This window comes from Muscardinus avellanarius (genome assembly GCF_963383645.1).
Source record: "Muscardinus avellanarius genome assembly, chromosome: 16".
NCBI lineage: Eukaryota > Metazoa > Chordata > Mammalia > Rodentia > Gliridae > Muscardinus > Muscardinus avellanarius.
Window position 1 is genome coordinate 66886840 of NC_137802.1, and position 24779 is coordinate 66911618.

A 24779-nucleotide genomic window follows, 5' to 3' on the forward strand; every position below is an offset into this window, starting at 1 on the left:
CCAGAGCCTCCCACCAGCCAGACGACCTGACTGAAAGGCTCCTCCCTAAGCCGCGGCTGGGAAGGCCCAAGCTGATGGGAAGATGAGGCCGCTAGAGTGGCTTTTTAAAGAACATTCCTGGGAGCAGACTGCGCGTGTGAAAGCCTTCCCTCTGCCAGCTATTCTTGTCCCTTGGTCCCATCTGGGCCGCCCTCCTGGCTGGGCTGACCGTGCGTCTGGGATGCTGCATTCAGTCTGGACTGGGCTTCCTCCCTCCCAGCTCTGGCTAGGCTGAGCTGAGCCTTGAAGATGTTTCTGGGGCTGGATGTCCTTTGACTCTTTGTAACCAAGTGCTGGGTGGGTTGGGCAAACTAGCTGCTCTGGCCTCTGGCCGGGAACCAGTGGCCCCTCTGGGCCCGTGTGCTGTGCTTAGGGGGCTATAGCAGAGAGGCGGAGGACGTGGATCTGCAAGTGTGCGGGATCCAGAGGCCCTTCGCTTGCAAATGCAGGTGCCTGCGTGTGGGCCAGGGCATGTCCACCCAGGGGAGAGCCGTGTGTCTGCCCAGACAGCGCCTCGCCCTGCCTAGCCACCTAGAGGGCTTCCAGCGATGCACTGCACCTATCACGAGCGTGCCGGGCCAGCCCTACACCCCTGCTCCCCGACTTCTCTGTGCTTGGGGAAGTGAATTCCTGTCAAGGGGGGCAAGGTTTGGTTATACACCCCTAGATCTCAGGACCCTCTTCCTTGGACTCACAATAGAATAAATTATGCAGTAACAAGGAAGTTGCTAAGCAGATTCTCACCCTTTAGTTTTTAAGAATTTTTTTTTTCCTTTTTCTAAATTAACCAAATACTTGGTGGAGAGGTTGAGCGAGGGAGGCAGGGGGGCGGCACGGCCGTGAGACGCCCTGCTCGGAGGCATTGCGGGCTTTGCCTCTGGGGACACCCGGCCTCTCTGCAGAAGAGGGACAGCCATGGGCCGGGCTGGCTGGATGTCGGAGGCTTCTCCATCCCTCAGCCATGCCTGCCAAGCATCCTCAGCTTTCTCTCTTGTCCTCTCCAGGGCCCAACCCGCTCTGGACAGCATAGCCATGGGGAGAAAGCCTTGCCTGGTCCCTGTGCAATCTCCAAGCCCAGGAATGGCCGGCCACACACTCTGCGGTTTCCTTCTTCCTCCCTCTCAGCACCAGCTTGGCTGGCCCTGGAATCTCTGGAAAAGTAAACTCGGGAGGTAAAAAGTTGACTTGTTTCTTGGTGTTTTTGTTTTCTGGCAGGCGGTGACCCAGGGGTTTGGTGGTGTTGGTTTTTTTTCCTTCTCTTTTTTTTCTTTTCTTTCTTTTTTCCTCTTCCAATGTCAAACAAAGGATGAGAACCCTGCGATGGGCGCCCGGGAGCCGGGGGCGAGGCTACTGGGGGGACGGTAGAGGGTGCTCTGCTGACTCGGGGGGTTCGGGGGGTTCTGGGGCGTTGGAGTCCGGCTGGCCTTGGGCCGGAAGAGGCTGCCCTGCTGGGCGCTGGTACTGTTGGCGACGCTGCTGTGATCCGGCTCGCCCGAGTCGCTCTCCGTGTAGCTGTAGGCCTGGGCCCGCGAGATACCTTTCTGCTGGCGCCGCCAGGAGTTGTAATATGTGGGGTCACTGATGTAGTGGTTGACAAAAGAGTGGGCCTTCTGGGGGTTCGGGTCGACCTCGTACTCGCTGTCACTGCCCTGGGAGGACAGAGAATCGGGGCGTCAGTGTCCTCATGGGTCAGGTCGGAATGGGCTGCTGGAAGGTACAGGGCGTCTGGCTCCAAATCTGTTCTGCTGCTGGCGAGACTTGGCCAGGGGGCGCATCTCCCCGCTCACTGCCAAGTGGGTACCAGGCCCACAATACCCTCTTCCTGCTTTCTTCAGAGCAGGGTCTGGCTATGAAATATCTACCACAGTGTTAGCACAGAGCTGATAGATACAGATGCCCCCTCCTTATCCATGGGGATACTCTCCAAGGCTCTCCATGGATACCTGAAACCTCAGCTAGTACTGAACACAGTATATATTATGTTTTCCTCTATTTTTTCCTTTCAGTGTGATATTGGGTACCGAACCAGGGGCCCTGTACCTTTGAGCTACATCCCAGCCTTATTTCTTTATTTAGTGTTGGGGATTGAACTCAGGGTCAGTCTATCTCCGAGCTACACTCCCAGTCCTATTTTATTCTTTATTTTGAAACAGGATCTCACTAAGTTTCTGAAGGTCTCACTAAGTTGTGGAGGTTATCCTCAAACCTGTGATCCTCCTGTCTCAGCCTCCCAAGTACTGGGATCACAAGCATGGGCCACCACACTTGTTTCTATTTAGTTATTACTTTGAAGCAGGGTCTTGCTTATTTGCTGAGGCTGGTCTTGAGCCTGTAATCCTCCTGTCTCAGAATCCCAAGTACTGGGCCTATAGGAGTCACTGTACCTAGCTATATAATAAGGTTTACTTTCTAAATTGGGCAGTCAGATTAGGAATATAACTACTAATAAAATAAAATGATAACAATGTACTCTAATAAAGTATACTGAGTGGTCTCTAAGTTTATTTCTGAAATTTTTCACTTAATATTTTCAGACCAGCTAGGCATGGTGGTGCACACCTGTAATCCCAGTATTTGGGAAGCTGAGATAGAAGGATCGCAGGTTCAAGGTCAGCCTCAGCAATTTAGGAAGGCCCTCAGCAACTTAGTGAGAACCTGTTTCAAAATAAAAAATAAAACAGTAGCTCAGAGGTAGAACACGCTGGGTATCGATCTCTAGTACCAAAAATAAAAAAACACAGATATATTTCAGATCACAGTTGCCATAGGTAACTAAAGCCACGGGAAGAGAAAGCTTGGCTATTAGCCTCGATGTGCCTGGGAGACCTGAGTTCCAAACTTTTTTTCCAACTGAGGTGAAATTCACATGAGTTAAATCATTTTACCGTGGACAGTCCAGTGGCATTCAACACATTCTCCGTAATGTACAGCCATCATGTGTACCCAGCTCAAAGTAGTCCTTTCACCCCAAAGTAAAACCCAGTTCTCACTAAGTAGTCTATCCCCCGCCCCCTTTCCTCTGCAACCACAAATCTGTTTTCTGTTCTCTGGGATTTACCTTTCCTGGCCGTTTATCTGAATGGACTTGGACCGTCTGTGACCTTCTGTGTCTGCCCTCTCTGACTTAGTACAGGGTCTCTGAGCTCCGTCCACAGAGCTATGCATCCTAATCTGGGTCCAGCCTGATTTATTTTGTGACAGGGGACAGAGCTGGCCCAGAGAAGTTCTGTTACAGATGCTGGTGCCAAATTAACAGTGACATTCAGTTACAAAACAGCATGCAAAATGTTAACAAAGGTTCTGGTGTGTGTGTGTGTGTGTGTGTGTGCGCGCGCGCGCTACTGGGGACTGAACCCAGAGGCATACCTTTGAGCTACACCCACCCATCTCCTTCCTTCCTTCCTTCCTTCCTTCCTTCCTTCCTTCCTTCCTTCCTCCCTCCCTCCCTCCCTCCCCCCTCTCTCTTTGGTGGTACTGGGGTTCCTGGAAGCCCTTCTACCTCTAGGCTACACTCCCAGACCTATTTTTATAGTTTTATTTGAAAACAGGGTCTCTTAAGCCAGCAAGGCTGGCTTCGAACCTGTGCGATCCTCCTGTCTCTGCCTCCCAAGCACGGGGGATTACAAGTGTGTGCCACCACGCCCAGCTGATTTTATTTCTTATTTGGAAACAGGGTCTTGCTAGGTTGATGAGCGTCTCACTTCTTGTAGAGGCTGACCTCCAACCTGTGATCCTCCTCTTTCAGCCTCCCAAGTACTGAGATTAGAAGCAATTTGAAGAATCTTGCTGGGCATGGTGGTACATGTCTATAATCTCAGTACTTGGGAGGCTGAAAGAGGAGGATTGCAGTTTTGAAGCCAGTCTGGGCAATTTAGTGGCAAGGTCTCTGCAACCTAGTGGCACTTTGCTTCCAAATAAGAAATAAAATCAGGTTGGGGATGTAGCTTGGAGGTAGAATGCCTCTGGGTTCAATCTCCTTTACCACAAAAATAAGTAAATAAATAAACAGATGCTGGGCCTGGTGGCACACACTTGTAATCCCAGCATTCAGGAGGCTGAGACTGGAGAATAATAGTGAGGCCCTCCTCAACTTAGTGAGACCCTGTTTCAAAAAATAAGGAATAGCCGGGTGTGGTGGCGCACGCTTGTAATCCCCGTGCTTGGGAGGCAGAGACAGGAGGATCGCGCAGGTTCGAAGCCAGCCATGCGTGCTGGCTTAGGAGACCCTGTTTCCAAATAAAAAAATGTAAAAATAGGTCTGGGAGTGTAGCCCGGAGATAGAAGGGCTTCCAGGAACCCCAGTACCACCAAAAAAAAAAAAAAAAAAGGAATAAAAAGTAGGGCAGGGGGTGTAGTTTGGAGGTTGAATGCCCCTGGGTTCCATTCCCAGACCTGAAAAAATAAAAAATAACTAACTAAATAAATAAATAAACAGATAAGTAAAAATGGAAGCTGGGCGTAGTGGCGCACGCTTGCAATTCTAGTCCTTGGGAGGCTGAGACAGGAGGATCATAGTTCGAGGACAGCCTCAGCTACTTAGTAGTGAGGCCCTCTGCAACTTAGTGAGACCTTGTTTGTTTATTTATTTATTTATTTATTGGTGGTACTGGGGTTCCTGGAAGCCCTTTTACCTCCAGGCTACACTCCCAGACCTATATTTTTATTTTTTGGAAACAGGGTTTCCTAAGTCAGCACGGCTGGCTTAGAACCTGCGTGAACCTCCTGTCTCTGCCTCCCAAGAGGGGAGGGGATTACAAGCATGGGCCACCATGCCCAGCAGTGAGACCTTGTTTTAAAATAAAGAATAAAAAACTGGGCTGGGGGTGTAGCTCGGAGGTAGAATACCTCTGGGTTCCATCCCCAGTACCTCACCTCCAAAAAAAAAAAAAAAAGAAAAAAAGAAAAAAAGAAAAAAAGAAAAACATTGCCAGGCATGGCAAAAAAGGACAGCCTCCCAGTATTTGGGAGGCTGAGACAGGAGGATTGAAGGTTTTAGTATAGTCTTAGCAATCAAGTAAGACCTTGTTCCAAAATAAAATAAAATATAAAAGGCCTGAAAGTATGTATAGCTTAAAGGTAGAATGCCCTGGGTTCAATCCCCAGTTTTAAAAAAATGTAAAAAAAAAAAGTAAAATATTAAATTCTAAACTTTTTCTTAATTCTCTGGCACCTGAGCACACGGTTCATCTGCTTCTGGGGTAAATAGCAGGAGACAAGAGTCAATCTGGGGTGTTAAGTAAAATCTAAATTGTGGAATTATAAATATGGCGCGCCCCTCCCCCACTGCCCCAAGCTCTCAGCAATGTTTTGAAAACTACTAAGAACAGACGGGGACTCTCTGAAAGAGAGCCGAGCTGCTATTAGCCAACAGCGCCCCTCCATGCCACCCCACCCCGCTTCCTCCTCCGGCTAGGCTAAGGCCACCGCCTGCCTCACCCCTGCCTGAGGGCAGGTAGCTAACCACACAGACAGAAGCCAAGCGCCCTTGGGGGACACCACTGCAGCGTGAGACCCCAGCTCAGACCAAGTGAGTTTGAGGCGATGCGCGGGGCTCCACTTTATAGGCAGAGAAACTGGGGTCTGAGCCATGGGCTCCAGAATGCACAGCTCAAAGCTCTCAGAAGTTCAAAGTCCTTCGTAACTTCGAGACCCTCCAGGGACAGGACAGAGTTACAAGGCCACCAGCCCCGGCAGGGCCCGTGCTGGAGAGCTCGCACCTTGACACTTCTGTGCTGTGGCTACTATGGAGACCAGAGAGAGGAAGGGCACCCAAGTGTGGGAGGCCTCAGATCTGCCAGGTTTTCCCAAGCCCACGCAAGCTCCTAACTTCCACAGTCCCCTCCTGGAGGCCACAAGATGGGGGCGAGGGCCCCCTCCCCGCCTCCCCAGTCCCTATGGCCCCTCCGCAGCCCTCGAGAGCCACCGCCATTCTCCTTCCCAGCTCGCAGCGGATGCCCGCTGCCCTAGACAATAGAGCCCCTCAGCCGCTTGGGGCTGCAGGAGAGTACAATGTAAGCCCCCCCCCACTTTTTCCTACTGCCCAGCTGCTGGCCAGGAGGCTGGGGTGGGGATGGGACTAAAGAAGGGCACAGAGCAGAGGGTTCCATATGCTGAGGGTAGGTGCCGCGCTGGTGGGAGGGTACCTTGAGGCAAGAGGTGGGGGTCCCCTCCTCCAGGACACTCCCCCACTGACTTCCTTACAGGCCAGGCTTGAGCAGTTCCAGAGGCCTCAGCCCTGGCCTGTGGAGCAGCCCTGCTCTGCCGCTGCTCCCAGCCCAGTGTCTGGGCCAGCGAGGGGAGAGGGGTGCAGCCGGCGCTCTGGACCCATCTCGGGCTCTCCCAGCCTCGGAGTCCTGGTCTGTAAAATGGATAGCTCGCCACGACGGTTCCCAGGGGAAACGCGCTGACCTGGAGGGGCTCATGTCAGGCGGCCCAGGTGGGAGGGGCAGGCCTGGAGGCCCCTGGGGTGGGGGGGAGGCTCCCGGAGGCCGGGAGCAGACACAGGAAAGGGGAGACTGTCTAGCTCCCCACCACGCCCCCAGATGCAATGGGGCTTATCTGCTTTGCAGTGGGGCGGGGCTCTCTCTGGCTTTCCTGGGGACCCAGATCCCAAAGCCCATTCAAGGGACCCTAACCCTGCCTCTGCTGTCTCTGGAGCCCTCTGTGGGTGGCCTTCCTGACACAGGTGGGAAAGGCCCAGAAAGAAGTAGAGGGGGCCAGGCAGGAGCCCTGGGCCTCCCCTCCCCAGCTCCCCAGAGCCCCCAGGGAGGGGCTTTGCCTTAGCAAGGATGCTCCTACCTCCTTCTCCCCAAACATCTGTTTCTTTTGGGGATGGGGGAGGGGTGAGGAGAGCGCGGGCCAGGGGGGCCGGGGGGCTGACTGTGGCTTTCAACTCTCAGCGCTGGGGCTAATTGAATGCAGCTTCCCAGGAAGGCCCAGAACAAAGGGGCCTTTCAGGGGCTGTCCTAGCTGCCAGCCAGCTCTCTGGCCTCTTAACAGCTCCCAAAGCCGCTCAATAAGCAGTTGCCCAGGCCTGGGAGGCGGAGCGCAGACTCCAAGCCCGGTGATGGGTATGGGGAGGGGACCAGAAGGAGGGAGGACCCCAGAGAAGGGGGAACAAAAGGAACAAAGCAGCCCCCATTTTTTCTCCTCTCATCCCCCCCCCCTTTTTTCTGTTTCCTGAACCAGATTCAGTCCGCAAGGGAGTGAAGAGAGATCTAGGCTTGGGGCCAGGGCGAGCCGGGGCCAGGCGGCTGGGGGTCCTGCTGGGGGTCCTCACCCTGCTGAGTCTCATACAGTGTGGGAGGAATGTGTAGCTCTGGACCGCTGAGTCGCCCTGGGCCTGGGCCGCTCCTTTGAAGATCAGAAGCCCGAGCCCCCTCCCTTCTCTGTGGTCCCAGGGGCTCTGTGTCCCCCTGCAGTGCAGCTTGGGACAGAGCTCCTGCCCCGCCCCGGTGCCCGGCCCCTGAGCCCGCCGGCCCGCCGTCTGCAGGGGCTGCCACCTCTTGGGAATTAGAGTTTGGTGAAACTCGTGTGCTGTCTCCTGGGTATCGTGTGTGTGTGTGTGTGTGTGTGTGTGTGTGTGTGTGTGTGTGTGGTACTGTGGACTCAGGGGCATTCTACCTCTGAGCTATACCTCCAGCCTTATTTTATTTTTATTTTGAAACAGGGTCTCACTAGGTTGATGAAAGTCACACTACTTGCTGAGGCTGTCCTCGAACCTTCGATCCTCCTATCTCAGCCTCCCAAGTGCTGGACAGGCTTCCTAGGTGTCTTTGAAGGACTTTCCGGGATATCCCCTCGGAGCTCTGGGTAGTACGGCTGAAACAGCTGGAACTCTCCCAGGAATGCCCCTTGATAGGTGTCAGCTCAGCCAACTTCAGTTTCTGTTTCTTTAAAGTAAAGCAAGAAAGCCAGGTGTGGTGGCACACGCCTGTAATTCCAGGACTTGGGAGGCTGAAACCGAAGGACCGCAGGTTGGAGGCCAGCCTCAGCAATTTAGCAAGACCCTCCAAACTTAGCAAGACTCTGTTTCGAAACAAAATAGGGATGGGGGTGTAGCTCAGAGGTAGAATACCCTGGGCTCAATCCCCAGTACCCCCCAAAAAAGATGTCAGCTCAGATATAACGTAACATGTGCTACCAGAACCCTTCCATGTACGTGACAGCCCATGTGTGGCCTCGGCTGTCTTAGATGTCTGTGGTCAGAGGCCTCCGGGGAGGTCACTAGGGTGGGGGTGAACGAGCAAAGGCCAGTTTCCTACAATCCTCCTTGTGCCGGGCAGCTGGGAGGCTGAGGCCAGACGGCAGCAGAGGGGCCCGCAGCGCCAGCTGGGTCTAGACCAGGGCTAGCTGCCTGCCTTTCTAGCTGTGACCAGTGCCTGCTGCTCGAAGCCTCTGTTTCCTTAAGTACCGGATGGAGACCACTCCACGGTGGCGTGGTTGGATGTTCAGTGAGAAAGCACGAGGGTGGAACCGGGCACGGAGCAGGGGCTCACCGTGCAGCTTCGCCCCTCTGCCCTCTGGAACCTCTCTGCCCTTAGTGTGCGTGTTGCCTTTGGCACAGGCTACTGGGAAGGAGAGATGGGCCTCCCCTGAGCCTCTCTGACCCACAGCCCAACCTGATGGACAAGGGGCAAGATGGAACAACTCAGCGACTTAGTGAGACCCTCAAATACTCAGCGAGACCCTGAACAAACCTGAACCTGTTTGAAAATAAAAACAAAAAAACCCAATAAGGGCCAGGTGTGGTGGCACATGCTTATAATCCCAATACTCGAGGCTAAGACAGAGGGATCGGAGGTTTGCAGCCAGCTTCAAATACTTGGTGAGGCCCTCTGCAACTGTGAGACCCTGTTTCAAATAAAGAAAAATAGGGCTGGGTGTAGCTCAGAGGTAGAATGCCCCTGGGTTCCATCCCCTCAAAAACCTGAGCTGGGTGTGGTGGTACGTGCTGTGCTTGTAATCCTAATACTTGGGAGCCTGAGACGGGAGGATCACAGGTTTGCAGGTAGCCTCAGCTACTTAGTGAGGAACCTCTGCGACTTAGACTGTGTTTCAAAATAAAAAAATAAAATAGGGCTGAGGGTATAGCTTAGAGGTAGAATGTACCTGGGTAGAAACCCCAGTACCCCCCCCCCCACATACACACACGACCAAAGATGTAGCTCAGTGGTAGATGCCCCAGGTTCAATCCCCAGTTAAAAAACAAAAGCTGGGCGTGGTGGCACACGCTTGTAATCCCAGCATTTGGGAGGCTGAGACAGGAGGAACCGGGTTCGTGGACAGCCTCAGCTACTACTTAGTGAGGCCCTCTGCAACTCAGTGAGACCCTGTTTCAAAATAAAGAATAAAAAATAGGGCTGGGGGTGTAGCTCGAAGGTAGAATAGCCCTGGGCTCCATCCCTGGTACCACAAAACAAACAGGCAAAAATAAAACAAAAACAAAACAAAAAACAGACACCAGTAGGAAGAGGCACTAGGGAACAGAACCACCTTTCCAGACAGGTAATGAATACTTCCAGCTGGGTGTGGTGGTGCACGTTTGTAATCCCAGACTTGGGAGGCTGGGACAGGAGGATTGCTTCCTGTCTCAGCCAGCCTTAGCTCTTAAGTGAGGCACTCCATGACTTAGTGAGACTCTGTTCCAAAAATAAAGAAAAAAATTGGGCTAGGGGTGTAACTCAGAGGTAGAATGCCCTTGGGCTCTACCCCAAGTACTACAAAAATAATAATAATAAATAAATAAATAAAAAGAATACCTCCTCCTCAGACAGACCTCCCTGAGCCTCAGGCGAAGTGGCCCTTCCCCGGGACTCCTAGCAACATGGCCCGCATCCCTGCTTCCCTGCATCCCAGGAAACATACAGATGCGTGTGCACCCTGTTCCCCCTAAAGTCGCTTGCTGTGGTTCCATGGTATTTTAATGAGCAATGAAACGCGACTGTTTCCATACTCGGCGGCCTCCCTCTCGGATCATAACGCCCTATAAGGAAGAGTCTGTTTTGCCCACTGTTGGAACCACCACTCGTAAACAGTGTCTGGGACCGTTTAGTGGTACAGAGGAAAGACTTGCTGAATAAATAAATGTGTCTAGGAATGAGTGAGTGAATGAATGAATGAATGAAGTGTTCTCTGGAGGGCAGAGCCGACGCACACTCCTCCCAGGAGTCATACTTGGGAGGCCCAACTTGTGCACGGCGCACAGTAGGTCTGCAGGGCTGATGGATGACCTGAGAGCTGGGGACCCACTACGCCCTGTGTGGGTGTGGCTCCCCCTCATCCCTACCCTGCCTATCTAGAACCAGCCATCACACCCTCAGGGCCTCCTGGGAGCCCTGCCGGCTAAGCCATGGCAAGCCTGACCCCGCCCCTCAGGACCACCTGCTCCCGCGCTCAGGAGACAGTGTGTAAAACACGGCTTGTCCCAAATATTCTCTTCTTGCTTTTCATACAAGCTTAATTCCATTATAACGAGCTCGAAGGAATGGTCCCTGATACTGCCAAGATCCGAGCATCAAGATTAGATGCCGCATGCCGCGGGCTTGGCACAGCATTTCCATTGAGATTAGTTTGTGTGCTAAATATACAGGTTTTTTTAAAACATAACTTGGGCTGTTATTTTGCAAATGGAGTTGGAATGCAGCCATGCTGCATTTTTAACAGTCCCATCAAATGAGCTACAAGCTCTTTGAGCCCCATCTTTGGGTTGGCCTTCCCTCTGCCCAGACCCCCTTCTCCTGTACCCTTGAACCCTAAACTCTGGGAGAGGCGGCCCCTTCCCCCTGCAGCCCTACTGTGGCTCTTCCTACCATGTGTGTTTGTTTATAAGTCAAATTGACTTTTTGTTTATTAGCATATCCCAGGAAAGCAGCTGGGCAGATTTCCTCCAGTTTTTTTTGGAGGGTGAGATTTGGGTGGTCTGAATTAGAATGTAAGCCAGGTGGCATATGTAAAACTCACTCTCAGAAGAGAGGGGAGGGGGAGCTTCAAACACACAGGCAGAGATTATGTGGAGCCATCCCAACTTTGGAGCGGGGTGGCTGCCGATCCTCAGGGACACGCAGCTCAACACAGGCCCAGGAGCGGAGGCGTGGGCCACACCCCAGGGGCTGATGCCGCAGGGTCTGTTCTAGAAGGTCTGTTGAGGTGCAGAACAAGGGCACGGGAGGGGGCCAGGCAGCTCCCAGGTGAACATGTCTCTATCATCTATGTGCTAAGAGCGAGCTCCAGGACTGAGCGTTGAGAGTGTGTGTGTGTGTGTGCGTGTGTGTACATGTGCACATGTATGTGTGTGTCTCAGTGGTAGATCACTTGCCTCCCATTTGCAAGGTCTGTGTTTCATTCCTTGTACCCCCAAAATAAGTAAATAGATAAATAAATAAATACATAAATTAGAATTTTTTTGTTTGTGTGTGTGTATTTCTAGGGATTTAACCCAGGGCTGTTCTACCTCTGAGCTACACCCCCAGCGCTTTTTATATTTTTATTTTGAAACAGGGTCTTTTTAAGTTGTTGAGGGTCACGCTAAGTTGCTGAGTCTGGCCGCGAACCTGTGATCCTCGGGTCTCAGCCTCCCAGGTACTGGGATGCCAGGTGTGTGCCACTGCACCTGGCTGACCTTTCTTTCTTTTACAGATTATTTACAGACAACTCAGGTCCCAGACACCGTTGAGGACACTGGGGACTATCGCACACTCGATCCCGCTTTGGTAAAACTCTATCCTCAGAACAGAGACCCGACCCGACCAATGAACCTCAACTCAAACCCAAACCATCCTCAACCCTACAGGCAGGCCTGCAGGCCTGGGGCGGGGACGCGGTCCCCAGAGGAGCAGAGGCACTCTACTGTGGCAACTGCCTTCTGTGCCTGGGGAGCCTCTGCTCTCAGGGTGGGGCTCCAGGGAGGAGACTAGTTCCAAGTTGCTATGGAAACCGCATGTGAGGGATGGGCTTGTTCTGAGAAAATCAGACCAAAGATAACTGGAGGATTCCAGACCTCTTCTGACCACCCAGGGGTTGGAACTTCTAAAGTCGGATGGTCTTGAGCACAGGGGTCCTTTATTCAAGGCCGGAAGGCCCTGGCATGGCCTCTTGGCCGTGGGTCTACTCTGTGTCCCTGGGACTTTCCTTTAGATGCATGCAGGGACGTGACGGAAAGCTCTTGTGATGTCCATGTACCATCTTGCGCACTGAGGGGTTTGCCCCCATGGCCAGTGCTCAGCCGTGGACGGTGGGGTAACGACATACTCCTCAGAAGGTCGAGGCCACCGAACACAGCCATGCAGGAGTCCCTCCCCTGGCTTGAGTGTGAGTCCAGTGATCTACCAGCACAGCCCAAGGAGCCCCATGCACAGCCCACCCAGCAGAGAAAGTCCCTTTATCTCCTCCAGTTCTCCCTTGAGAGTCTAGATCCTCCAGGCCGGCGCCATCTTTGGGGGAAAGGAAGAAAAATTGTGCTTCGGGGGAAGCACCACCCAGGTCTATAGGGACCACCCTTCTGAGCCCCCATCTACGCAGCTGCATGGAGTCCACGCTCACAGAGAGCTGCCTGCATCTATGGCTTTGGAGCATCTCTGTGTGCCCCACTGAGTCCCGGGGTGAGCCAGGCTGAGTTGGGGTCTCTGTCCCTGCCAGCTTTGAGCTGGGTGGCTAGGTGGCGCCTTCCTGGCTGTGCCAAGCCCACCAGAACCCTGGAGCTGCGCAGAACAGCGGTGGGTGAGAGGCCCTAGTCCACCAGCCACAGCGGGGTCCTGGCTTCCTGCACCTCCTGCCCGGCCAACAGTCCTGCCCCCTGCTGGTACCCCTGCCTTCTCTTCCTCTCCCAGGATCGAGGAGGAAGGTCCAGAGCGTGGGGTGCAGGGCCTTTTGTGGCCCCATCCTGGACAACCACCAGGCATGGCCCAGGCTGCAACATCACGTGGTTGGAACGTGCTCGGCCCTCCCCATAGGCTAGGATGGCGTCCCCGCCTGACCTTCCTAATGGCAGCTCTAAAGCTCTGTCTTCCAGAGTTACTGCCCCCAGTACGAGCCAAGCCAACATTTAGCCTGGCGTGGTGGTGGCATGCTTGTAACCCCAGCAATTGGGAGGCTGAGATAGAAGAATTGCAGGTTCGAGGCCAGCTTCAGCAAGTAGTGAGACTCTCATCAACTTAGGGAGACCCTGTTCCAAAATAGAAATGAAGTAGGGCTGGGGGTATAGCTCAGAGGCAAAATGCTTTGGGGTTCAATCCGCATTTATCCCCCCCCACACCCTCACAGCCAACGGTTACAGAACGGCTGCCATAAGCCCAGCGCTGGGCTGAGCTCCTCTGTGCCCCATGTCAGGGACCCTCTCGCCACCCAGCACCATGAGAGAGCCTGTTATCACCCCTGCCAGTTCTACACGTGGAGACACTGCTCAGAGAGGCTCCTAACACAGCCAGGACGTCCCAGCTCAGAGGTAAAAGCCAGGATCCGAAGCAAACGCCTCACTGGTCTATGCCACGGCTTCCCATCCTTGGGGCCCGGGCTTCTTTGGCCCTGAGGAGCGGAGCTGGGCTGTGCGGAGCCCCTCCTCTGGTCTCCCCCTATGAACGTTCAGCATGCAGAGACACTGGGTGGGGAGGGGGCAACTCTGGCAAGTCTAGGGGACAATGATCTTGGGGGTGTCATGTGACTAAGACCCCATTACCCCTGGGGGCAAACTTTCAGCAGAACTTAGGGGTGCTAGATGCCCTGGCTTGTAGGTAGTAACTTGGGCCTCCTTAGTTTGTTGTTCCTAGACTGAGGGAAGGGAGGGAGAGAGGGAAGGAAGAAAGGCAGGCCCGTGACCACACTCCAGAGCCAGCTCCCTTCTCCAGCCGCTCTGGGCGGGGCTCCTCCTGCCCCCAGCCCGGCCCCTCACCTGAGAGTCAGAGATTTCAGAGGGCTTCTCGGTGAGACTGCTGCTCTCTGCAGGGATGAGGTCGTTGTACTTGGTGACATCCTCATCGGAGTAGTGGAGGCTGCCCGGGCTGGGCCGGGGAGGAGACCTCGAGAGAGAGGGGACAGCGGGCTGGGACCTGGCCTCACGCAGGGCAGCCAGAGAAACCACAGCTAGGCCTGGAGAAGTGCAGAGGCCGCGCGGGGTCCTGGGCTCGGGGTTCCTCCCCCTTCCTGTGACCGTGCCCATGGGCCTGAGGGTGTGCTGAGAGGAGGGGGACATGGAGTATCTTGCTGATGCTTTGGCTACATGCAGGGTAAATAGGGGGGGCACGGTGTCACTGTGGTCTGGCTCAGGGTCTGCTGGTGCAAATGGAACTTCTGTGAGCCCCGTGGGCGGGAGAGGCAGGGGTAGGTAAGGCCATGGCTGAAGTGGCCCCTTGTTCTCTGTGGCAGGGCCCTGGAGCCAGCCTGGCGGAGGCGTGCCGTGGCCATGCGGCACAGGGGCCCAGCTGGGCTCGCCCCTGTGGCTGCCAACAGCTCTTTCTCTGGAAGGCGGGGTTTGGCCGGGGATGTGAGCCTGCAAGCCCCGCCCCCTGCCCTTTCCTCGGCCCCTCCCCAGGAGCACGCACGTGGCTGGTCCTTCCACAAGGGAGACAGAGAAGAGCTTTGTGAGTCTGCCCCTGAGAGCGGAGGCCTCCCTGCTCCAGGCCTACAGTGAGCCCGGAATGTCAATAGGCCGGGGCTGGAGGCAGGAGCCCCCTTGGCGGCAGCTGAAACCTCTCGAGCTCCTGCAAGCAGAAAACTGCCACATTCTGTCAAGGGAGCGTGAAGAGGGCCCCAGCAGCGGCCTCTGCCCTTGGACACAGGCAGCCCTGGCCACTGGAGGGAGGCCCAGGAGGGGCTGGAGTTAGAGCCGAGTCAGAAGAAGCACAAGCTGGACAGACACCGCCCGCTCCCATCTTCCCTCCCTGGCCGCTTTCAGATGCTGTGGTGGCAGAGTGTAAACAGGACCAAGGGAGAGAGTCCACGCTCTCCTAGCTGGGGAGGCAGAGGCAATAATGAGTGCCCCTGGCACCTGTCTATCCAGTGACCCTCCACTGGGCCCACCTGCAGGCCTATCATTGGAGCAGATCGATCCACACAGACATAGGTTGGCTTGCACTTTTTTTTTTTTCTTTCGCAGTACTGAGGATAGAACACAGGGGCATTCTACTTTTGAGCCACACCCCCGCCCTATTTTTTTAAGTCTTTATTTTGAAACAAGGTCTAAGTTGCAGAAGGCCTCACTACGTAGCTGAGGCTGGCTGTGAATCACGATCTTCCTGTCTCAGCCTCCCAAGTACTGAGATTACGAGTGCCCATCACTACGCCGGCTAACTTGCAAAAGTGTGCAAATTGTTTGCATCCCATTGGCAGAAACCCTTAGTATTCACCTCCTTGTGAATTTCCCAGTGTGCCCTGGGCTGCGGCAGGGATCAGGGGACTGCTCCGGGCCCTGGGTGTTATGTCTGGAAATGTCTTTCTGCTGACTGTTCCCAGCCCCAGAGCTTCCCAGGACAGGCGTGGACACTGGCTGCTCGTGCCTTCCCCAGCATCCTCCCAGCCCGCGCTGCTGGGCCCTGGCTCCCAAGCCTCCATCTCCCAGCCCCGGTGCAGAGGCCCCACCTGGTGTACAGGCCGTTCTTTCTGCAGAAGGAGTTCTTGACGGAGAGCCGCCGGTTGTTGAGTTCCAGGGCTGGGAAACTGCTTTCGTCCAAGCTCATCATCTCGCCGTGGCTCAGGGCTCCGGATTTGGCGCTGCTCCCTGGAGGGAGGGGAGGGGTCACCTTCTTGACCTGGGGCCTCCCCTCTCCCACCCGGTCCCTCACTGGGCTGGGTGAGCCGCCCTCTTTCTCTTGTTAGAGTTGGGTTGGAGATGGTGTGCAGCGGCCCCACGCTTGCCACCTGAGCAGGTGCACGGCCAGCAGAGTGACCCGCCCACCCCTGCCCTGGCCAAAAGGGTGCCAGGAGATAGCCAAGCGCGGCCCGCGGGTTCAGCGTTGGCCCACTCACCCGAGTCTGTCTTCTTGGCATATTTCTTGCTCTGGCCTCGGATAATGAGCACAAAGACCAGAAGCAGGATGAAGATGAGGCCCACGAGGGCAATGACCACCAGGAACCACCACTCCTCGTAGAAGGGGTTGGCCTTCTGGGCTGGAAAGTGGAGGTCGGCATCGGTCCAGGGGGCTCGGGCCCTCTCGCTTCTCAACCTCCTGTCCCCTCTGGGGCTGTACCCACTGCTCCTGTGGTTGATTTACTTACGTATTTATTTATTTTGGGTGGTATTAGGGATTAAACCCAGGGTGGGCATTCTACCTCTAAGCTATTCTACCAGCACTATTTTATTTTTTCCTTTCTTTTCTTTTTCTTTTGGTGCTGAGGGTTGAACCCAAAGACATTCTACTTCTGAGCTGCACCCTCAGTCCTATTTTTTATTCTTTTTTTTTGTGTGTGTGGGGGTACTGGGGATGGAACCCATGGTCATTCTACCTCCAAGCAACACTCCCAGCACTATTTTTTATTCTTTATTTTGAAATAGGGTCTCACTGAGTTGCAAAGGGCCTTACTAAGGAGCTGAGGTTGTCTGCAAACTGTGATCCTCCTGTCTCAGCCTCCCCAAATGCTGGGATTACAAGCGTGAGCCACCACACCTGGCTCTAGTTTTTATTCTTTATTTTGAAACAGGGTCTCATGGAGTAGCAAAGGGCCTCACTAAGTAGCTGAAGCTGGCCACAAATCAGCAATCCTCCTATCTCAGCCTTCCAAGTACTGGGATTACAAGCATGGGCCACCACATCCGGCTTTTTCTTTTGAAACAGGGCCCAAGTTGCAGCAGCCTCATTAAGTTGCTGAAGCTGGCCTTGAACCTGCAATCCTCCTGTTTCAGCCTCCCAAGAACTTGGGTTACAGGCATGTATTACCATACCTAGCTTTCTATAGTTCATTCATTCATTCATTCATTCATGGTACTGGGGATTGAACCCAGGGGCATTCTACCTCTGAGCTACACCCATCACCCTATTTTATTTTTATTTTGGAACTGGATCTTGCTGGGTGGTCTTACTACTTGCTGAGGCTGTCCTCGAACCTGTGATCCTCCTGTCTCAGCCTTCTTAGTACTGGGATTTTAGGCGTGCGCCACCATGCCTGGCTTCCTGTAGTTTATGATAGGCAGTTCTGCACCTTATGAAAGAGGTGGAATCTGGGACAAGGTTGGGAGGACAGTTTCATCCCACGGGCCAGCTATCATTGGTAAAAACTGCCTGGAGGGCTGTTTTGAGAAAGGCTTGGCAGTTGCTTCTGGGCTCTATAGAAAAAAGAGTTGGGATTGATTTATGATGCCTGCCAGGGACACAGGATGGGAAGCAAGAGCATGCTAGATATTTTCTCTCTTGCCTAGGGGAAAGGGCTTTTTTAGGAAGACCCAAATTTGTGTAGAGAAAGGAGCTTGTCTAGTCTTCAAGAGGCTTGGGAGAGCTTTCCCAAGGTTCATTTTGGACAGAATTTTCTTTTTGATGGCAAAAAGGCAAAGGGATTTGGGAGAGTGGACCGATGTGGTTCCGTAGAATCCTCTTCCTGAGCCAGGCGTGCTGGTGGATGCTTGTCATCCCAGTATTGGGAGGCTGAGGCAGTGAGGCCTTTTGCAACGTAGTGAGACCCTATTTCAAACTAAAGGTAAAAAAATAGAGCTGAGGTGTGGCTCAGAGGTATAATGCTCCTGGGTTCAAAATCTAGCAACACACACACACACACACACACACACACACACACACACACACACACACACCACCACCACACACACATACCACACACACCACACCACACGCCTCTTCCTATCCTGACCTGAGACTCTGCACCCAGCCAAGACCAGTGTTACCAACGTCAGCTTGGCCCTTCTACTTCAGCCCGAGCATTTCTGTTCCCTGACTTGGTTCTGTCAACCTGGGGGACGGAGCAGGCTGGGAGAAGGGGCTGGGTTCCTGGAGCTCATCTAGTGAGTCGCAATTTTGTGTTGTATTTCTGCCTTGGAGAGAGGGACTGGAGCATTCCAGGTGCTCAGCACTTAGATTTGGGTCACGGGTGTAGACATCTGAGTTCCTTGTGGGCTGAGACTTGCTGGATGGGAAGAATACGGAGAGAAAAAGGGAGGGCGGCGGCAAGCCTAGCCCACCTGTGTGCTGCTTGGTTAGGCCTGCCTGTGCCAGCTGCTACTCACGAGATGCTGGTGCTGTCCGTCTGTGTGTGCAGGGAAAGAGGGAGTAAGTGACATACAACCACAGGTCGTGGCCTGGCATCCTGGGACGTTCTGGATGCTGAACTCCAGGAAGCTCTGTTCTTGGGCTCATTTTTCCCGCAGCCAGAGCTTTTGGGGTCCTGGGAAGGGAACCCCAAAGCTCCAAGGTCCTCAGCATCCTCTGAAGTCAAGAGCTGACACAGGCCCTGGTCCCAGAACTTACAGCTTTGGAAAACGGAGGCCACCCCAATGTTCATGTGTCCTGCGGTCTCTCTTCCGTCCCCACCACCCAGCGTCTATGGCCGACCAGGCTCTTCCGTGCCTTCCCACCTCTCAGCCCGCGGTTCCAGTACCTGGCACAGACTGGGAGGGGCTGCTGGGGGTGCCGAAGCCGTAGTCGTTGACCGCGATGACCCGGAAATCGTAGCTGACACCTGGCTTCAGGATGTCCATGCTGAAGGTGTAGGAGCTCACCTCCTTGGGGATGTCCTTGATGAGAATGTCCCAGAGCCCCTCATCTGCAAGAGCACAGAGGGAGGCACCCACGGGGGGCTCAGATCCTCCCCCAACACAGTCCTTTTTTGGGTGGTGCTGGGGATGGAACCCAGACCCTGGTGCATCCTGAGCTCCGTCCTTAGCTCCCGCCCCAGCCCCACCCCAAGGCAGGGCCTGTCTGGTCATCCAGGCTCAATGCTACATGTTCATGACTGGTACAGAGGAGGTCCTCAGCAGGTTTTTTAGTTTTTGGTATTGGGGATTAAACCCATTAGCATTCTATCTTCAATCTACCTTCAAGCAACATCTCGGCCCTTTTTTGTTTTAAAGTTATTATTTATTTATTTATTTATTTTTTGCTACTGGGGATGGAACCCAGGGGAATTCAACCTCCAAGCTATGCCCCCAGCCCCATTTTTTATTCTTTATTTTGAAACAGGGTTTCACTGAGTTGTGAAGGGCCTCACTAAGTAGCTGAGGCTGTCCACAAACCGTGATCCTCCTGTTTCAGCCTCCCAAATGCTGGGATTTCAAGCATGCGCCACCTCGCCTGGCTTTAAAGTTATTTTGAACGAGGACTTTTCTAAGGTGCCGAGGTTCTCACTAAGTTGCCGAGGCTGGCCGCAAAGCTGCAATCCTCCTCTCTTGGCCTCTCAAGTACTGGGATTACAGGTGTGAGCCACTGTGCTCAGCTCAAAACCCAAAATATTTTGAGCGCCACAAATGAAAAATTCCATGCTATAAAATTTTGTTTCATCTAAAATTATTAAAATATTCTGTACAACTACCTCAGTCTATGTACATAAGGTGTATATGAAACAGAAATTAATCGTGTTTAGAATTGGGTCCCATTCCCCAGTTGTCTAATTATGTATATGCAAATATCCCAAAATCTGAAAAAAAAAATCCAAAATCTGAAATAGTTTTGGGTCCCAAGAATTTCAGATAAGGGAGACTCAATCTGTACCACATCTGGAGAAAAAATATATTCAAAATTTTAATACTCGTGTAGGCTGAATTCCATATTTTTTGTTTTCTTTGACATCGAAGTGGCTAGATGCACACCTGTAATCCCAGCACTTGGAAGGCTGAGACAGGAGGATCACAGGCTCAAGTCTGGCTCTGCAGTTTAGCAAGACCCTGTTTCAACATAATAAATAAATAAATAGGGCTAGGAGTGTAGCTTAGAGGTAAAATGCCCCCTGGTTTCAATCCCCAGTAACACACACACACACACACACACACACACACACACACACACACGTGCGCGCGGCTGGCAGATATGATTTAAGAGGCTGCATAAGATCTTATATGGGAATATCCACTTCACCTAACTAGGCCGGACCAAGCCTGCCTGCCTGCCTGCCTGCCTGCCTGCCTGCCTGCCTGCCTGCCTTCCTTCCTTCCTTCCTTCCTTCCTTCCTTCCTTCCATTCTGGATTGAAGCCAGGGGCACTTTACCTCAGAGCTACACCCCCAGCCCTATTTTTTATTCTTTCTTTTGAAATTGGATTTCTCTAAGTTGCAGAGGTCCTCACTAAGTAGCTGAGGCTGTCTGCGAACCTCATCCTCCTGTCTCAGCCTCCCGAATGCTAGGATTACAAGCGTGCACCACCACGCCCAGCTAAAATTATTATTATTATTATTATTATTATTATTATTATTATTATTTACAATACTAGGAATTGAACCCAGGGTCATTCTACCTCTGAGCTACAACTCCAGCTCTATTTTTTTTTTTTTTCAGTACTGGGGATGGAATCCAGGGGCATTCTCCCTCCAAGCTATACCCCTGCCCTATTTTTTATTCTTTATTTTGAAACAGGGTCTCACTGAGTTGCAGAGGTCCTCACTGAGTAGCTGAGGCTGACTGCGAACCCGTGATCCTCTTGTCTCAGCCTCCCAAATATTGGGATTACAAGTATTCACCACCATGCCCAGCTTTTATTTTTATTTTGAAACAGCATCTCTCTAGGCTGATGAGTCTCACTACTTGCTAAAGCTGTCCTCAAACCTGCGATCCTCCTGTCTCGACTTCCCAAAGTACTGGGATTACAGGCATGCACCACCTCGTCTGGTGCCCCAGAGCATTTTATTGAGTGACCTGGATTGGCTGGGGACCATTCTCAGCAACCTCTTTTCTTAGGACTAGCGATTAGAGGAGAGAGACCATGGGGATCCTGTCTGTCCTCCACCACATGTGGCTCCAAGCCCCTGCCCTCTCAGCCCCTGAGCTCTCTCAGGCCCCTCCCCTCTGTCTGTGGCCCCCCAGGCTTTGCCTCTGTGGATGCAATTCACTCTCATCTTCTGGGGGATCTGCCTACGCTTGGGCCAGCATCACCAAGGGCCCGGGGCATCCATCAGGGTGGCAGGAGGCCAGAGGCGCCCCGGCAGATGCTCTGTGTAGAACCTTGGGAACAGCTTGGCCCCCGGAGCGAGGTCAGCCTTCTTGCTGGTGTTAGTGAGAGAGAATTTGGAGATGACACCTTGGAGTGAGCCACCTGGGCCTAGTCAGATCCCCTCTTCACGGGCCTGTGGGTCCTTCCTCTTGGAAGGACCTTGGCAGGCTGAGCTCCTCTCTCCAGCGGCCTGACAGCAGCTTTCTGGAAGGGTTCAGGAGCTCCAGACTGCACTGTTTCCTGTGCTGATGAACCCATGCCATTGAACAGATCCAGTCTGTGAGTTCAGAATGTGGGCGGAGGTGTGTGCATGGCCACCCTACCCGCATTTCAGAACTTTGGAGCAAGAGCAGGTACACGCAGGACTTGAGGAGGGCCGCCTGCCCCTTCTAGCATCAGCCTCCCAGACCTGGAGGCCGCGGGGACCCTGTCTGCATTCCAAGCTATCCTCCTGCCAGGCCCAGGGTCCTAAGCCTTGGTCTCATTGTTGGTCTTATTATTTGTATTGGGGATTGAACCCAGGGGCATTCTACCTCTGAGCTACACCCCCAGCCCTGTTTTATTTTTCTTTTCAAACAAGGTCTCGCTAGGCTGAGGAGTGTCTCACTGCTTGTTGAGGCTGTTCTCAAACCTGTGATCCTCCTGTCTCAGCCTCCCAAGGACTAGGTTTAGAGGCATGTGCCACCATGCCCGGCTATTTAGTTATCTATTATTTTTTGTGGTGCTAGGGATGGATGGAACCCAGGGGCATTCTATGTCTACTGCTACACTCCCAGACCTTTTTTTTTTTTAAATTTGGAAATGGGGTCTCCCTAAGTTATTGAGAGCCTCACCAAGTTGCTAAGGCTGGCTTCTCCTTTTTTTTTTTTTTTTTTTTTTTTGGTACTGGAGATGGAATCCAGGGGCATTCTACCTCTAAATTATACCTCCAGCCCTATTTTTTAAAATATTTTTATTTTGAAACCGGGCCTCACTAAATTGAAGAGGGCCTCACTGAGTTGCTGAGGCTGTCCTTGAACCTGTGATCTTCCTGTTTTAGCCTCCCAACCAAGTACTGGGATTATAAGTATGAGCTACCACACCCAGATTCTTTTTCTTTTTTGAAATAGGGTCTCTCACCGGGCATGGTGGTGCATGCTTGTAATCCTAGCATTTGGGAGGCTGAGACCAGAGGATGGTGGTTCATGGACAGCCTCAGCTACTTAGTGAGGCCCTTTGCAACTCAGTGAGACCCTGTTTTAAAATAAAGAATAAAAAATAGGGCAGGGGGTGTAGCTTGGAGGTTGAATGCTTCTGGGTTCCATCCCTAGACCCACACAAAAAAATAGGGTCTTTCTAGGTTGGTGGGAACCTCACTACTTGCTGAGGCAGTCCTCGAACCTATGGTCCTCCTCTCTCAGCCTCCCAAGTACTGGGATCACAGGTGTGTACCCGGCTAAGTCCTCTATGCTTTGAGTATCATCTGCTCACATCTTTTTGTTTAATTTCTCTCTTTCTCTACCCCATTCTCTCTTTCCTGCAAGGCTCTAAAATACCCCCGAGGGCAAGGATCACGCCTCGTGTGTCTTTGTACAGACTGGCACCTAGCACAGGCACGGTCTAAGAATTTGTGGAGTAGATGAGTGGAGACCTTTCCTCCTTGGTTTTAGTGTAACGTGACTGATTTCAGCGTCTTGTGCCTCGGGAGGCACATGCTGCCGCACACGCCCGTTTTCCTCACGTGCCTCCGAGTTCTCTCGCTCACCTGGGGTAACGGTGGCAACAACGACAATGACCTGAGGACACACAGCTGTCACGACTCCTGGGTCACGCACCCGGGTCTATGTGCTTGACTGCTCACGCTCACGGCGGTGGCAGGAGGGAGGAGCTAGAGTCCTATTTTTCATATGAGACAATCAAGGCTCAGCACGAGCTTGGCTCATCTTCCTGAGGTCACAGAGCTACAAGCTACAAGTGATTTGGTGCACGCAACACCTGCGTGCACCAAATCACTGCCCCAAACTTGGAGGAACACCAGAGACTCACGCTGGGCCTCCCAGGGAACGCTGGAAAATCAATAGGCCAGACTGTGGGGCCAACATTCCACAGCTTGGCACCAGGTCGGCCAACTTGGTTGGAACAAACAGGCTCAGGCCCTGGTTAGGAAAAGCCCGCAGTGGTCTCCTAGCCAACTGGGCAGCTGGCACCGGAGGGTCAGGGAAGGACCATCTGCAGTGGGGAGCGAGCCAGCCCCTCACGCCTCACGGGCAGAGCTGGGATCAGAGCCGCTAGATGCATTAGCTCTCTCTAACTATGATTGTTAACAAAAGATCAAGGGGCGGGTGGGTGTCTGAGGCTTCAGGGGCTCCTGGAATTATGAACTCTGCTATTGGGATGGTCAGCACCCAGCTGCTCTAGGTATAAACAAGCTTTCACTATTTTTAATATTCCCCATCAGAAGTATTAGCTACTTATATTCTATTTCTTATGATGATGATTATTTGCTTTTGGGGTTAGAGCAATAAAGTCTTTTCATTCTTAGACTCCATCACCCAACCATAGCTTCACACAAGACAAAGAGCAAGCCTGTTGTTCTTGGCCGGCTCTGGCGCCTCTGATTAACTTGGAAACCTAGCAACGGAGGGGGCCGGGGCTCCTGCGAGTAAACAGAGAGCCAGGGCGGCAGGTGCCAAGACCACAGGGACACCTGAGCGGGGCCAGCCCCCTCCGCCCAGCGACTTATCAGCCCTTCATCCCTGATGGCTTTGGAAGTTCCTGTGATTCGATCTCAGGCCTGACGGGAGAGTTTCGTCCAGTGACAAGAACTGCGAGAGCCGGGATGGGAGAGAAGAGCTGAGAGGCAGCTGGGTCCCCACGGTGACACGGCATCCATCCACAGGGCTACACAGAGTTCGTAACCAAGGGGAGACACACCCTTGCTCCTCGGGCTTCGAGAACAATCCTCAACTTGAGTTAGGCCTCACTTAGTACTATGAGCCTTTCTCTGGAGGCCTCCTGGTTGTCCTTTACTAAGAGTCCAGCTCAGAGGATCCCCCCTCCCCAGTTTCCCACTCCCCAACAGCACCACCTGCATGAATCTCTCCCCAGGCAGAGGAGAGACACAGCCCCAAGTGCGGAGACTCAGGAAGGGGGTGGGGAGCCACGGAGACTCAGCCCAGGGACAGCCAGCTAGGAGGGCCCAGCCCTGAGCAGCTCGCACCTGAAGGCCTGGCCTCAATGACGTAGCGCGTGATGGGTCCTTTGCCCGGGTCTCCACTGGACCAGTGGATGGCGATGGCGGAGCTGTAGCGTACGAGGATTGGCACTCCTGGCGGCCCCGGGGCACCTGCAAAGGGCACACAGTGGGCACGGGGAGGCACAGAATCCAGAATGGCCACCAAGCCCCTCGACCTGTGCTCAAAGAGGAGACAAGGTCAACCCTGCCCAAGAGCCTCTGAAACCCTCAGGTGTGGAGGCCAATGCAGGTCTTCAGTGGGGCCTGCCAGGAGTCAACTAGGGTCTCCTCCGGTCACCCCCATACCTCTCACTCCAAATCCCAGGAAGGAGAGGGCCCAGGAGATCTCTGGAGCAGTCAGAGGACTGGGTCTTAGTTCTGGCCTAGCACTTACTGGATGGGTGGTTTTGATCAATTCCCAAATCCTTCCCCTGTGCCTCTGTCCATCTTTCAGG

The 24779-nt window shown here is 53.3% G+C and overlaps 1 protein-coding gene across 1 annotated transcript in view; it reads right to left on the reverse strand.

Annotated features, from left to right (window-relative positions):
* Positions 1-1130: 1130 nt before the first annotated feature.
* SDK2 (sidekick cell adhesion molecule 2) overlaps positions 1131-24779 on the reverse strand; it is a gene marked incomplete at its 5' end in the record, with an annotated part of 304863 nt that continues 281214 nt past the window's right edge. Inside the window, 6 exons of the mRNA XM_080712340.1 lie at positions 1131-1688; positions 13925-14051; positions 15610-15748; positions 15997-16137; positions 18571-18735; positions 24310-24435. Coding sequence (XP_080568466.1) covers positions 1335-1688; positions 13925-14051; positions 15610-15748; positions 15997-16137; positions 18571-18735; positions 24310-24435 — 1052 coding nt within the window. The 3' untranslated portion in view covers positions 1131-1334. The remainder of the gene's footprint in view (positions 1689-13924; positions 14052-15609; positions 15749-15996; positions 16138-18570; positions 18736-24309; positions 24436-24779) is intronic.